Source organism: Leuresthes tenuis, unplaced genomic scaffold (assembly GCF_036924035.1).
Source record: "Leuresthes tenuis unplaced genomic scaffold, fLeuTen1.0.hap1 SCAF_23, whole genome shotgun sequence".
In the NCBI taxonomy this organism is placed as follows: Eukaryota; Metazoa; Chordata; class Actinopteri; order Atheriniformes; family Atherinopsidae; genus Leuresthes; species Leuresthes tenuis.
The window spans coordinates 7219036-7233604 of NW_027325377.1; the positions used below are offsets into that span (position 1 = coordinate 7219036).

Here is a 14569-nt window from a genome sequence, read left to right on the forward strand (position 1 = left end):
TAATGAACTTGAAAGTCAATAATTGGTATGAGCACCTTCATTCTTTTACACAGCCTGAACCTTCTTAGACAAGCTTTCTGGAAAGATATTTAAAAGCTCTTCTTTGGATGTTGGCTGCTTTTTCTTCCTTTTTCAGTCAAGATGATCCCACACTGCTTCCATAATATTGAGGTCCGGGCTCTGAAAGGGTTCATCCCTCCATAAGACCTGTTGCCAGAGATTTTCAGTCCAGTTCTTGTGTCATTTGGCATACCTCCACCTTTTCTTCCGGTTTACCTTCCTTAAGAATGGCTTCTTGACAGCCACCCTTCCATTGAGACCATTTCTGATGAGGATTTGGCCAACAATAGTTGGATCAACTGATATATCTCTCAGGTCAGGTCCTGTGTCAGGTCTTTGCTGGATTTTTTTCTCAAATTTCTTCGGGTCGTCATCTTCAGATACTGATCATCCTCTCCCACTTCTTCTGTTGTTCTCCACTTGTCCAGTTCCCTCACACCATGCTGAGATATGCCAGGTTTTAAGCTAGTTTTAAGCTTAGCTTTTTTTCTGACAGGCTGCTAGTAACAAAGCTCCTTAAGAGACAAGTTGAAATTGGTATTAAGAAAAAAAAAGTTTTCTGTTATGTGTAGACACAACACTTTGGCAAGGACTGGACTGAAAATGAGTGAAAAAGTAGCCAATTCTCAAAGAAAAACTTGAAAGACATTCAGAAAGCTTGGAGAACTATTGCTTAAGACCGCTTTAAAAGATCACAAGAAAATGTTACTCCTTTGAAGGAAAATATAAAGAAATGAGGGGTGGCTCAAGACTTTTCCATAGTACCATATAAAGGATAAGAATATTTGAACACATTTTCTTCTGATTAATCAGTTTTCATTAACAATTGAAACCATTCAGTCATACAGTACCCTAATTTTAGCCCAGTAGAAAATTCAAGGATCATCCAACTGGTTTTGTTGTTGGACTGGTCTACTTTTTTTCTTAAATATTTTCACTTGAAAGAGCAAAGTAAGAGGCTTGTGGTTTGGTTAGAGTTGTCTTCACTTTAGGATATATTGATCTAGTAAATGTTATTTTCATCAGCACAGCATGGTACGATATAAGGCTATCATCTTGGATGGCTTCCATAATGCACTTTTGTAATTGCTTTTAATTCTGTTAAGGAGGACCTTTAACTTATTTCCAGACTACCTTTAATCAAGCTGTAAAAGCTGGTAATAATTACATGTTAACTTGACATGATAAATTAATCACTGCTCAAATATTTAGACTTTTGTCTTCACTCATGAAATAATAAATAATTGCATAGAATAAATCTTGTTCTATATGTCACCTATAGTCATGTGAAAATTAAGTATACCCTCTTTATGTAGCAGGACATAATAATAAAATCATTGCTTCTTTCCAGGTCTTGAAATTATATGAATACAACCTCAGATGAAAAACAACAAATACTATACTTTACTTGTGGCTGCACTGCATTGCATGTCATGGCTGATTTGATTAAAGTAAATGCACGGGAACATATGTCACAGTAGTCTAGCATGTGTTAGTTACCTACTTTAAAGACTAAACAATAGGATTATGCTGTGTTCAGTTGTGCCACATGGGCAGAATAGTGTTGTTGATATTATGGTACTTCAGTTGTCCGTGACCTGAATCTGACTCTGACTCTACGCAAGCCTTTCATCTTTTTGAGCGGCAGGATTTTGGTGTACACTGTGAAAGATCAAAGAAACATAAGGTGTATTGTTTTGGTTCTCTTCTTTTTTAGATTTATTCATACTGTTTTTGTGCCAGCCCCCTTTAAGATGACTTTTGATGTTGAAAACTGTGTCACCTGTTGCCCCTGGTCATGCCCCCTCCTTTTTGGATAGTGGGTAGAAGGTAGTGCAGCAACAGGCTTGTTAGAAGAGCATGTTCATGCCTTTGGCAAAATCTGACCCCGGCGAAAACATAGAACATGGCATTACCATTCAAGTAACTTAAAAATAACATCTGTGCAGGGATTTCAGCTATATGTACATGTCCTGAACATGAACATGGAACATTTTTGCATACAGACCTCAGTGTTGCAGCATCGAGCATACCTCGTCAGATACCTCAATGGCTTGATTCACTTTCTGTGTGTACTGACATGAAGACAATGGCCTTATTAAGTGGTCAAGGACTGGTAAGGACTGATAGGAGTTTTGTTGTTGTGACATTCACACTTTGACTCGTTAAGGCCATGTGTGAGTGAAAGAAGCCATCGCTGTTAAATTAGTAAAAACAAACTTTAAAAAGGAGGTGGTAAACTCTGACCTTACCTATCCAACACTGGCAAATGCAGCCTTGATTCCCCTTCTAAGGCAGCTTCACAACCATTTGCACCAAATAAATCAAAAGATTTGCAGGATAGACATAGGGCACACAACATCTTGCAAAGAGTGAATATCTAATAATTGTGACAAAAATACTGGGACTTTTCTGTGTGGAGTTTGCATGTTCTTTCTGTGCCTGCATGTTTGTTTTTTTTACTTCCACAGCTCAAACACATGTAAGTTAGATTAATTGATAATACTGAATCTATGCATTGAAAATGCATAAATGTCTTTCTCTGTTGGTTCTTTTTGCCCTATGACAGCTGGGATAGGGTCCAGCTCTCAGCAAGCCTCAACAGTATAAAGCTGATATGGCAAAATACAGAGAGGGGGGAAGTTAGATTGAATGGTGGTGCAAGTGGATTCTAACAATCATTCTGTCTGTTTCTGATAGTTGTGGCAGTGGAACCACTGGTCCAAGGCCTGAAGAAACTCCCCGAAGATATGGACTGGTCCTACACAGGTATAGAAGAGACGTCTGACTCTTATGGTATTATTTCCTGTCATGATAAAAGAGGTTTTACTGCCGACTGAGTTGTGGCAAGATTAGGCACAGATTATCACTCATTTGAAGTAGAGGTGTTTGTTGACAAAATGTAGAATTTAAGGTCTGGAAGATTCAGAGGTCTAACCTATTGTCAGTTGCAAGAACACCTCACGGGTGTTTTAGCAGTTAATAACGTAAATCAGATTTATAATGTGCTATTAGAGTTTTTTATTTCCTTGTACTAAAATCTAATATATTTTACATCATCAGCAAGGAATAATAAAGGAGCTAAGAAGCGTAGAAAGAATGGAACAAGAGTAATAGATTACTGCATATTTGCAAACAGCGACAGAAAGCTGAAGCTATATAGCCCAAAGGACTTCAAAATCACACATTCTGCCACACTGAACTAGTAAAGGTCAGTCTAAATATTTCAGGAATTGTTGGTATTTTCTGTTTACATGTCCTGCAGGAAAACCTTGATCTGCCTCAGACCATATGGTTAGATTACTTCAGCTAACTCAGCAAGGATCCCCTGCCAAGTTAAGCTATGATCAGACAGAAACAAAGAGTGGACGCAGACAGACAGGAATGGTCCCAGTGGGAGAGATTAGATGTTTTACTGATCAGGGGGTATCAGGACAGACCTGCTTTAAAAGGCCATCAGTGGTCTAATGCAAAGCTATTAGACTTATTAACCTCTACCCCAAAGGAGCATGTTAGCAATGATAAGCCATTTAAAGTTCACGTATGCTGTAATAAAGTTCTGGCAAAGGCCTGGTCACAGTGGAGCTTGGGCTTAATGATTTTAGTAGTGTAGTGATTTTAGAAGTAGAGCTAAATCCAGGGTTTTTATCTGTTCTTTCACCCTTAAAAGACAAGTATAACATTGTAAAAATGAAGTCACTATCACTCCATCACTTAAGAAAATGGACAGAATTGTTGGTTAAAATGAATGCTTTTCTTGATCGTTGTTACTTTAACCGAGCAGCCAACTGAGGCAAGTGTGAAGGCGACAACTCATTCGCCCTTGGTGGTAGCTCATGCATCCCATGCGGCTACTCACTGCATCATCTTTTGTCTCAGCTGTACATGAGCAACAAGAGACTAACAACCAGCATCTGTAAGTTGGTGCTCTTGGCTCGGCATTAGCATGAAAAACTTGAACTGGAAAACTGTCTGCTACTTTGGTAACTACCTTGCAGAAGCTCACTGGATAAGTTTCTGCATTGACTTATTTTATATTTACTGACAGATGTCAGTTATGTGATTATGCTTCTGCCACCTACTGTTGAACTGGCTGTTGCAACTGACTGCAGTCTCTCTCTCTGCCCTAAGCCTGAAATTAATTCCTCCAAGTTCTCATATTGAAAAAGACAATTTAGATGTCAGAGGTATTACCTGTAAAAATGACCTAATTTCTGTTAAATAAACTCTTTCAGTTAGTGTTGTGTCTCTCGTCAATTGAGAAAGCCAAAAGCATAAAATACCAGAGCAAAAGTATAATAGCTAGAACAGTAGCGCATTTTTCTTCGTGGTTTCTAGGAGAGTAGTCGATGACTTTCTCTTAAAACTATGGAAGAGAATAAAAACATTTGTCATGATTTCATCTTCCTACTATAATAAAAATTTCATAAAAATTTATATGCATTTAGCCTCATGTGTTGATTGTTATTTTGTAGAATGTCCAAATAGAAATACTAGTTGTTAGCATTATTATGCTAATGCACAGCTGAGATACGAGGTGATCCAGTGAGTAGCTGGGTAGAGCCTGGTTATCGTTAGCTTAATTTGTAGCTAGGTACAGTTGGGCAGGGAAATAGCCTATAGCTGGAAGTATATTATCTCTGTTGAATCCTTAATAGAGTCGGTTTTGGTCCTTTGCTGTGCCAACACAAATTCAATAGGCAAACCCCTCACATACTTTAAACGTTTTATGTTTTCCAAAGGACTATTGCAGAGCTGTGTGCAGTGCGTTGATTCACCATGAATGAATGTGAAAGTATGAACATGAATATGAGAGAGAGAGAAAGAGAGAGAGAGAAAGGCATTCTGCCGTATCTAATATAGATAGTTAATGAAAATACTAATGCGGGCGAAAATGTAGATTACTCCTTGACTGCCGCACATGACCCTCAGCTGCAATCAAAAGATATACAGTTAACTACACACTTCCTTTGCTGTTTGTTCCACAGTACAACTCTAATCAAGCATGATATGAAATAAATCTGTTATGATAAAGTAATTAAGGATGATGTAAGACCTGACAGAATGACATTAGTGGATCAAAGTGTAAAACAGCAGTTTCATTACAGGTTATTCATTGCTTTTTATGGGTATAAACATGATCTTCCAAAAGATTTGCAGTTTTTTGTGCAATATGATATTGGGGTTTGCATGGAGGTAGTGACTCAACCATTTTAACGTTTGCTGACACACAAACACCAAAGACTTGTTAGACTTATAACTACTCTTCTTACTCAAGCAGCATGAATATCAATAGATGCACATGTATTTTCATCTTTTAGATTGTTCTCCTTCCCCTTTCAGACCTTTACAAACAGAAGAATACACCCTGTTTGTCACATTATAATAGATTTGTGTGATACACTGACACGAATTATGAAAAGCCTGAAGTGAAGTGGATATGTGTTTTTTTTTTTTCACTCAGTTGGGTTTTGAAGTTCATCATCACAACTGGGGCCAGCTCAGTGCCAGTTCATTTAGATTCTCTGTAACTGTAGCCGTGTGTGTGTGTTTGTGGGTGTGGGGGCATGTGTACACAGTCTTGTTTTTGTGTCCAGCTCTGTTTCTTGCCTTGTGTTGTGCACTGAGCTGTAAGTAAAAGCATTAACATGTGAAAGAAACACACTTCATTGTGAGGCACTGCGCACAGAGTTTTAGTTAGGTCAGAAGTAGGGGGGACAGAAGGGGAATAAAAGAAAGTCGGGTAGCAGACTGAGAGAAACAGAGTGTCGGAGAGCAGGAGAAACTTTCAAATTAGGCTAAATCAAAATCACAATACCCCTTTTGAATGAACTTGCCTCAAACAAATCATGGTTGTTTGGTTAGATTTTCCACAGCAGCTTGAAAATTCAAGATGACTAAAAAACAATTTCATACATATATGCAAGTAAGTGTTCCTACACTTTTATCCACAGTAAGTTAGTTGCATTTGTATTGTCATCCATGGTGAGTTAACTTTTTCTTTAAATTAGAGAAGACCAACAGAAATGTGAAGATTGTATTAAAAAAATAAAAAACTGCAAAGACTTACATTGTCACTTGACTGAATAAGGGTGTTAATGTAATGGGAACTAAGAACATATTCATGTTTCAAACAACAGAGCAAATTTTCACTTTTATCATTGGCTTATCCACCAACTCTTGTTGGATGTATCTGGCTCTTTGAAGGCAAGATTCACATTGATGCGATGCAGTTTGACGGTGGGTCTGATGTTTGGAGCTGAAGTGACCATCAGTGTGGCGCTACAGCTAATGAGCACGCAAAAGATGGGGGTCAGAAGACACAACGGGGAGAACATGGAAAATGAAAGTAACGAACGGACAAACAACAAACGTGATGGAGAGTATGATGAAGAAGTTTTTATGTCCAGATACCAGTGTTTGGACAATCAAAAGTGCTTTGTTGGAAAAGGGGTATTTGACCCTGTGATAACAGTGGGTTTTACCCTGACACTGAATTGCTTCTTTTAAAAAATAGATAAATGTATGAATGGATAAATAAATTTTTTAAACTAAAGCTTTTTAAATTCTAATATTCAATTCCATTTTTTCTCAGTTCAAATTAAAAGCTAAATATCATTCAAAATAATAAATTCCTTTTTATCAGTATTAAACACTTCATATTTTGTGGACATGAAAGGATTATTCCTCCTCCTCTTCTGTGTCTTCTTCATCATTAGTCCCTACTTTGTCTCCTGGGGCTTCCTCAGATGCCTCTGCCTGGAAGACACCCCTCAGGGCCCCATCTGTTGTGTGTGTTTGTGTGTGATTGTGTTTATGATAACCCAGAGTTTCCTCTGTCAGGCAAATTAAATGGGGAGGCCACGAGAGAATGTTCTTGAGGTTCTATACAGTAACGGATCAAAAGAATTTATGCATTTTTTTCCTTCTTTGAGTTGTGTTGATGTGTGCAGAATAATTTCAGTGAAATTGTTGTGAAATTATCACTAGAGCACCAACATCACAAGGATTTTACTTGTGTATTTGTTACCAGTTAATTGCAGCCTCTTTTGTCCATAGTCTTTACCCTCCTTTTAATTCTGCTTGTCTTTCTGTCTCTTCTCTTTTCTTGATCCAACTAAGTCATACCCAGGGGGCATGGAGGCTTCGTCAGGGGGCTTGGGCTTTGTCAGGGGAATACACCCACCCACACACCTATGGATTTTAAATAGGAATAACTTTGTCATGTCCCCATATGCTTGCATAATGTATTTCTCAGCATTTGAAAAGATCTGATGGGAAAGATGGGGTTGTTTCCATGAAAACATCTTGTATCCTGTACACTGCTGCTATACAGCAGAATTATTTGAGCCAGACTGACAGGAAGGGAACCTGAGTAATGGCTTCATCTTGTCAAGTTTTACTACAATTCTGATTAAAGATCATGTAAGTCATAGTAAGTGTAACTCCTGTCAGTGTGGGGATTTATATTCATCATACATTCCCTGGAAATATTAAGTGTTCCTGAAAAGGCATAAATAGGTTCATGTTACTCTACAATGTGAATGTTAGAATTCTTCGTCTTGATAAAATGGCTATTATAACTTTAGATAGATGTAAAATCCAGTGACACAGTTTTCTGAAACCATATAGATACATTTTAGCATAAGCTTTATTAGTCAAACTGTCCTTCCACATTCACCTTTTGTCTTTTTGCCGGTACATCAGCACAGAACGCTAACCCACTGTTTACTGAGAATCTTCTACACATTCCATGATATTTGCTGTCTCTGCAGCCCGTTATAACAACAAGTTCACATTCCCAACTGATGCTCGGTCAAGAGCTTCAGTTTTCAAAGCACACAATACCCCTTTACCATCACTTTCTGGTGCACAAGGAGCTGTTCTACAGCTGCATATTGTCGGTTATCCTTGTGTGGTGGTAAGTGACACTCTTTCTGCACCAATACTTAATACTTAGAAGACCTGATTACAAAGTGCCCACTCATCAATAAATAACATGGACTGTGTTACATATTCAGAGGGGAGGAGGGGGATAGACATGCAAGTCCCAACCATGGGACTCATGTTAAAGTCTAGCCTATAGATTCCCTTCGAGCCTTCATTATGGGTTTGTTCAGTTTCTTTGAGTCGCTGGCTCCGATGCTGCTGCCCCTGCAGATTACTGAAACGCAGATTGCCATCTTCACCACAGATTTGTAGAAAAAAATGCAACATTTTGGTACAGACATTTAAGAACATTAGCTCCCTCAAGAACTACAGTCTGTTATGCCGTTTCTTGAGTCGTCAGTGTTGTATCTCCAGTCCTGTCTGCTGTCCAGGTAGACTCCCAGGTATCTGTATCACCTCTATGTTTTCACCTAAAATGGAGACAATGTTGGGCTTATTCCTGGCCCTTTTAAAATCCACAATCATCTTTTTTATTTTGTTTGTGTTCAAGATGAGGTGATTATTTTCACACCATACCACAAAGTGATTGACCAGCTCCCTGTACTCAGCCTCTTGTCCACCACTGATTTACCCAACAACTGCAGAGTCATCAGAGTATTTCTGGAGATGAGAGGACTCTGAGTTGTACTGGAAATGTAAGGTGTACACAGTGAAGAGAAACGACGGGAGCACAGTCCCCCGCGATGCTCCTGTACTGCTGACCACCTTCTCAGAAGCACAGCCTCTCAGTCTCACAAACTGTGGTGTATTTGTGAAGTAGGCAATAATCCAGGCGATTATGTTAGCTTCCACCTGTATTTACTGTAGCTTCCTATGCTCATATGTTAGGCAACGGTGCAAATCCGAATGACTGTTGTGTGAAATGTCAACCTTATTGACAGTCTTTAGAGTTTAAAGCAAAGCTCAAAAATGTGTGAGAAAGGACAGCTGCTTTGCTTTGTTTGTGTTGAATGAGTGAGTCTGCTGGTTGCTAACCCCAGCTGTACATGTCACATGGTGATAATGTCAACTATGACATGTCTGTATGGTCCACTGCCCCGAAGCATCCAAGCATCAGTTGATATTGCTGTAATAGCTGACTTACCATCCTGTGTGTCTTTGAATCAAATGCATGAAGAGAAAGCTAAATTTGCAGGTAGTGCTGTGTCCTGTCACAGATGATGAATGTTCTACGGGAAAGACAATTCTTTATTTCACTCTGATTTGATTCATATTTGACAAAAATCCTAACTTCCTTACTGGGCTCATAAACACTGAGCAGGTTGATCATATTCAGTACTCATGATAATACTAATAATCATGATTACCTGACATACTTGGTCAGGTGGTCATACTTGGACCCACATTGGTGCAATGTATTTCTTTGAAAGTCTCATGAGCTGCTCTTCATTCCCATGTGGCTTAATGAATATGTAGATTATTGTGTTATGACTGAAGATCTTTTAAAAGGCTTTGACTTGAATTATGCATCCCTTGAGGGTAAACATTACTTTGTCTTTGTTTCCTGTTATCATGACACTTTTAAGCAGCCTGAATTTAATTAAGCCTGAATGTCTCACAAGGGTCTGATAGCTCCTGCAGATGCTTTTCCACTTTGGGAAAAAGGACTCCTTGATTCTATTTAAGTTTCTCCCTGAGAGCCTGCTGTGCTTTTCCTCCTTCTCTCATCTCATTCATCTGATGCCTCTCTTTCTCTGCACATGCTTGTGCACACCCCCCTACTACGTTCTTGACTACTCTCTTAGTCACCAAATACTTAAGGCTGGCTTCTCTTCTGCTCCAGTTGTTGCTTAGTCTGTGTGGCTGCCCCATGAAGCCTTGTGGGAGGTGTGAGGTAATGATGCAGAGCTGTGTATGTGTCTATCTATTCACATCTGCACACGTTTTGCTCCCTGTTGTCTCTCTTCGTTCCCCGCTTTCACCAGTAAGTGCCAGGGTTAATGATTTCACTTGCCTTGTGAATGATTTCACAAACTTTAAACAGCGTGGTTTGCCAATCTTTCCTGTTTGGTTTGTGTCAAACAAGGATACAAATGCATCTCATGGCTAGAAATAACTTCATGGTCAAGGGAAACCTCAGTGGGCAGCCTTGTTAGTGTGGATGTCCAGGTTTGAGTTAGATTTGTTGGGTTTTATTCAACCTTCAGATAAACAGTGAATCAGATTAGAAAACCAATCCTCAGGTGTTTCATATTTTAACGCTTGATTCTTTTTGAAGCCTAGACCGAGCTCTCAAGATCGCTGATGAGCATATGGGGGCTCTCTAGCTTTTTGAACGGTCTGACAGGTTGGATTTTCAGACGAGGTGGTTGCTGGTGCGTGTGTGTGACAGAGCATCATTATAAGAGATCTCTCCGAATGAGGGATGTGTGTGTAGTCCTTTCTCTCTCATTCATAATAGATTCATTTAGTAGCTTAGATCTTGTCAGCTTCAGAAATATTCCTTTGTGTCAGTCTGTCAGTGTGAGTGCATACACGAACATGAATGCATTTATCACTGATTCTGCTGAATACAAATGAGTCAAGTCTCCTCTTGCACAAAGATACAATTCTTTATCCCAGCTCAAGTGTCTGCTGTGTTTTTATCAAAGAGTGCTGAGGCTAACTACGATGCTAATCAAAACACATTACAGCCAATACACCCTCATGTCAGAACATGAAATTGCTTAGATATTAGATAAATTGACAGTTTACCATACTCTGTTCCCTACAGAGATGCAGCTCCAACTTTTTTAACATCATGCTGGTGTTCATTTGACCAAAAACCCTTACAAGGAACATCTTTAGGTTTCCATGTTACGTGCCTGGAGAGTAGCAAAAATGTACACGTTTACAGCTTTGAAATTGATAGATGTGATACCTGGTCTGTCACCTTGATGTTGCTTGACAAAAGTGGAGTTGTACTTATGCGAAGCTGGTGTCTTACCTGCAGTAGACAGCAGTTAAAGCTCTCGGGAAGATTACTGATGCAAGAGCCAAGCTAACCACTGCTCAGAAGAGGGACAACAGAAGAACAAACTTTTTCCCTCTAAAACAGACCATAACAATTAAACCTTGACAGTCCAAGCAAACAATATATTGTGGAGTTACCATATTTTTACATGTTCTTAATTGAGGAGCATCTGTGCATAAAGACACAATACATGCTGTTTTTGAACCCTATGTATTTCTGATAGTTTTGTGTTGTTTTAGATTGCTCATATTTGCTTCTCTATTTTCCCTTTTCTAAGCAGTGGTTAGCTTGGCTTATCAGAAATCCTCCCTGATTCCCCAAACTGAGAATGCTCTGAGTGCTGTCTACTGTACATAAAACCCAGTACACACTAATATTTAGGTGTCCCAGATGAAAGCTGATGAAAGTGATAGAGTTCGAAGGTATCTTTGAATGTGGCTAAATAATGGTAGTTTTGCATCGGACAGTGAGACATGTTCAAAGACTTCCAGTGTATTGAATTTTTGAGCAAAGATAGCCAGCATCATGAATTTGGAGATTCGCAGTGAGACTGCTCATACAACCCGCCGCTACCTATCAGCCAGTAAGAATGTAACATGGAATTGCATGTTGATTGAAGCAACTCTGGCGTCATTGTGTAAAAATTAAAACAAAACTAAGCACCTAAGATGGAAGCCAAATGGGAAAAAACTTGACTTCTGGAATTCAAACAAAAAGAAAACGGCTCAAGTTAAGTTGCAGCAGCAGAACCTTTGTCTATGATCTTTCCTCCAGCTCATTCAATGACCACACCAAGAAGGACAGATGTGGGCAGAAATACTGGAGGAGTTGCATCATCTGTTTAAGTAGCAAGCTAGCGAGCATATGATCACATACCACAGTAAACGGTGCACCACAGTCATTTTTCAGTCAGTTTATAAACCCTACTTTAATTTGACACTTGCATCACTCGCCTTTCAGCCTCCTACGACTCCTACAGGTGTCGTCATTATACAATGTCGCTCAGTGTGGCTTATGCTCTGTCATTATACAATGTCGCTCATACAACTCCACTTAAAAAAACCTCAAAAACCAAATATCCTTTGGTGGGTGTTATTTATTGGGATTAAACTGAAAGGGTATATTTTTGTGTGCGGAGGAAAGATATCCTTTGTATCATCTTTGCATGTGAAAGGATTTGTCTTTAATTAATCCCAATCACAGATAAGGTACTGCTCAGAAAAGGGGATTTAGAGCCTTTAAATGTCCTCCAGTTTGGTTCCAGCTGTGTTATGTGCCTCATCACTCAGGACATTTTTGCACAGGTGAGTTATGGTTACAGCTTGACTTGGCCATTTAACTAGAGCATCATCCTTGTGTAGTTTACATGTACAGGAGTAGGATCGAGTTATTAACCCAAGTATCTCTAACACAATGAGTATGTGGACAGTGTAAAAAAAATGTTCAAGACTTCTAACTTTCTCATTGGGAGATCATCATATATGTATATATATATATATATATATATATATATATGTATATATATATATATATATATATATGTATATATATATATATATATATATATGTATATATATATATATATATATATGTATATATATATATATATATAGAGAGAGAGAGAGAGAGAGAGAGCTGAATTCACTGCACAGATGTTCCCATTAAGTTACTTTGATGATGGTTTTGTTCAGTGATGCAGCCCTTTAAAAATCAGGATTTTATTAGAGCAGAGCGACGGTCGAGAAATCGTATAAGACTGTGAGTTGACACGTAGTCTTATTGTTCTCATTCTCAGTCACAATTTCAGACGTATTTAGATGTCTAACAAAAGTAACGTTATATTGATAATCTGGCAGTACTAATATACTCTTATATGTTACTGTTTTTACAAAAAGATCCAAAAAGTTTGAACTTTGGAACATGTGTGGAGTACCTTGGCCCTCTTGAGGCTCGTTGAGTGGATATACGCTGGAATGATTCAGCCTCCAACCACATTATCTGGGTGTGCTTCTTGGGAAGCTTGATTTCATGATTTTTGTTGGAGTACTATAATAATTAGTACTCCCCAAGTGTCATCTCAACCTGCTTCCTAACTGACTTCTTAGAGCTCAGACAAATTCATGATTGATTTATTGATTCAAAACAATGGGAGGCAAATGTGTCAGACTGCTTCAATAGGCTTTATTTTCATATTATATTCAAGTTAATATATTTTGTACATTATCTCAACCTCAATTTACTGAACAGACGTTATCAATGCCAGACAGATAATTGTGGGCTAAACATTACCAGCATCGACTTTTTCCACTTAAATATTTAATCCACATTCAGCCATTTCTGCCAGCAGTGATGCAAACAGGAGCAGACAGTCCCCCAAAGAAGTCAAGCCCTACATTATTCAATTTAATAATCCTGCCTGTTTTCTGAGCAGTTGGCTCTCTTAGCAGTGCAGAACCTTTTCACAGAGTGACGTCAGCTCTGTGAATGTGTACACTGTCCAAAGGAGACTAATAACTACTAATCCCTTCTTTTTCTGCTCCTAACCTTTTTCTTCATCACCTTCTCACCCTGCTGGATATCCTCTCCTGTTAGTCCTCAATGCACTCTCTTCTTCTCTTGTTTTGCCTCTCCTCCCCTGAGAGGTAAGGGCTGAACTGATATGATCGGGATGTCGAGGATGAAAAGAGCAACCCCAGCAGTATCAGGTGTAAATGGTTGCTGTCTTGACCATTTTCACACCTGACTGCTCTTGTAGGTGCCGCAAAGTTTGCAGCAGAGCAAAGTTTCTTAACATCCTTACTTTACATTTTTTTCTGTCATTTGTGGTGCTCCATTTTGAAGATACAAAAAAGAGGTAGAAATTGTTGTTCTGTTGATCAGGTTTCACGTGTGTGAAGGAAACTCAGCTTTAAAAGTCTCCAACATTGATTTAATAACACTGACAGCATCAGCAGATGGATAAATGTCATTTCTATACTTATTTATAGCTACATTTAATTACATCTAAACTCCCTGAATGAACAGACAAGTGTTTATAGATTCAAACAAACACTGTGGTCTTCAGTCAAATCCAAGTCTAGCCTCAGAAGCATTATTTTTTCATTCCTTTCTCCAGCCTGTCAGCTACTTGTTGCCATGGTAGCATTATGTTAGAGGAGTTGCTTAGTGTGTGTGTGTGCGTGTGTGTGTGTGTGTGTGTCAGTTTGTTATGATACTAATAGATAAAGCTGCATGGGTGAGATGTGGCTATTGACCACTGACACCCTCCTGATATTTCACCCCCTCACACACACACACACACACACACACATGCACGTATGCAGCACTGGTACATTTATGCAGAATGCAAACCAATATGGAAATATGTTAGCAATGAAGCGTGGCTTCGTCCCACAAAGGGTAAAAGGGTGAATTTTTGGAAAATATTAGTAGATTAACTTTGTTGAGCCAGAAGAATAAACCAGGAGAAATTGCTTGTCTCTCTCTATGTCCCCTAAGTGTTCAAAATACAACTTCTAACACGTTAACCAAAAAATCCATCCCAGATTTACAGTTTACAGTGTTGTCTTTTGGTTCCCACCCCAAAGTTCTCTGTTGGATGTAAGC

The 14569-nt window shown here is 38.8% G+C and overlaps 1 protein-coding gene across 3 annotated transcripts in view; it reads left to right on the forward strand.

Moving 5' to 3' along the window:
- ptprz1b (protein tyrosine phosphatase receptor type Z1b) overlaps nt 1-14569 on the forward strand; it is a 64687-nt gene that overhangs the window by 16218 nt on the left and 33900 nt on the right. For all 3 annotated transcript variants that reach the window (XM_072377580.1, XM_072377581.1, XM_072377582.1), the window contains exon 2: nt 2761-2829. In XM_072377580.1, coding sequence (XP_072233681.1) covers nt 2761-2829 — 69 coding nt within the window. The remainder of the gene's footprint in view (nt 1-2760; nt 2830-14569) is intronic.